The following is a 1,763-nucleotide window of genomic DNA, read 5'->3' on the forward strand; positions in this document are numbered from 1 at the left end:
AGGCAGCGAGTGTTACTCCGCCTTTACGGCTTGGGTTTAGGACCCCGTACCGGTGAACGAGTGGCCTTCGCCGAATTACGACCGGCCACCCCCCCTAACGTTTCGGTAGCCAACGGTACCTGCCCGGAACGATCGCAGGATCTATTGGTTCAACCGGGACCGGCCGAAGCCTGCGACACCTCGGCCCTGCTGAGGGTGCGAGTCCAACCCTTACGTAAAGACGAACAGGCCAAAACTTACGTCCTCTGCACCCAACGCCGGCCCGGCCAACCCTGGCTTCCCCATCAAGGTGCCGACGGCCGCATCGTGGTGTTGGAAGAGAAGAAGTCGCTTTTACCCCTCTGGTTGCAGGTGATCCTCATCGCCGGGTTGTTGGTGCTGTCGGGGATGTTCAGTGGGCTCAACCTGGGCCTGATGGCGCTGGATCCCATGGAGCTGCGCATCGTGCAGAACTGCGGCACCGATAAGGAGAAGCGTTACGCCCGCAAGATCGAACCCATCCGCCGTAAAGGCAACTATTTGCTCTGCTCCCTCCTGCTGGGCAACGTGCTGGTTAACACCACCCTCACCATCCTCCTCGATGACCTCATCGGCTCCGGCATCGGCGCCGTCGTGGCTTCCACCATCGGCATCGTCATCTTCGGGGAGATCGTGCCTCAAGCGCTCTGCTCCCGCCACGGCCTGGCGGTGGGCGCCAACACCATCGTGGTCACCAAATTCTTCATGCTGGTGACGTTCCCCCTCTCCTACCCCATCAGCAAACTCCTCGACTGCATCTTGGGCCAGGAGATCGGCACCGTTTACAACCGGGAGAAGCTGGTGGAGATGTTGAAGGTGACGGAACCCTACAACGACCTGGTGAGGGAAGAGCTCAACATGATCCAGGGGGCCCTGGAGCTCCGTACCAAGACGGTGGAGGACGTGATGACCCCCCTGCAGAACTGCTTCATGATCAACAGCGACGCCATCCTGGACTTCAACACCATGTCGGAGATCATGGAGAGCGGCTACACCCGCATCCCCGTCTACGAGGACGAGCGTTCCAACATCATGGACATCCTCTACGTCAAGGACTTGGCTTTCGTCGACCCGGATGACTGCACCCCTCTCAAAACCATCACCAAATTCTACAACCACCCCGTCCACGTCGTCTTCCACGACACCAAGCTGGACGCCATGCTGGAGGAGTTCAAAAAGGGTGAGAGGGTCGGGGAGGGTGCTGCTTTCTTCCCCTTGGAGGAAGCCGGCCGATGCCGGAAGCAAAACTCCGGGGAATTTTGCCCTCCGGGGCTGGAGCTGCCCGTGCCGGGGCTGCCTGGGTTCCCCGCGGTTCGGGCGGTCGCGATCCGGAGGGGACGGGGCGCTTGGGGTGCCGGACACGGAACCGGTGGCAGCGGCTCGGTGTCCGCAATCCCTCGGGCTTCCGGGGGTTGGGGCGTAACGGCGCTGCGCCCGGGGGGGAGAACCTCTGCTTTATCGGCCACGGAGCAACCGGTGCTCAGCGCCAGCCCGGGGAAACACTTTGGGAGTGTTTACTCGCTCCTTGTTTTTAATTATCGCCCACCGGAGGCCCTTGAATAACTGCTGGAAAATTGCTCTGCTTCCCTGGTTTAGGCTCGGCTCCTTCCTCCGGGCCCTTCCCCGCCACGGGGGTGCCGGTTCCCGCTCCCGCTCTGCTTCCCGCTCACCGTATCGGGGCACCGGGAGGAGGAGCGGGGACCCGGGGCTCACGGGAGGCTGATCCCAGCGGGGGGAGGAGGGGA

General features: G+C 62.3%; 1 protein-coding gene across 1 annotated transcript in view; it reads left to right on the forward strand.

Moving 5' to 3' along the window:
• Nucleotides 1–1,763, forward strand: part of CNNM4 (cyclin and CBS domain divalent metal cation transport mediator 4) — a 12,571-nt gene that overhangs the window by 2,946 nt on the left and 7,862 nt on the right. Inside the window, exon 2 of the mRNA XM_009883882.1 lies at nt 7–1,198. Coding sequence (XP_009882184.1) covers nt 7–1,198 — 1,192 coding nt within the window. The remainder of the gene's footprint in view (nt 1–6; nt 1,199–1,763) is intronic.

The sequence above is a fragment of the Charadrius vociferus genome, unplaced genomic scaffold, assembly GCF_000708025.1.
Source record: "Charadrius vociferus isolate BGI_N301 unplaced genomic scaffold, ASM70802v2 scaffold1894, whole genome shotgun sequence".
NCBI lineage: Eukaryota > Metazoa > Chordata > Aves > Charadriiformes > Charadriidae > Charadrius > Charadrius vociferus.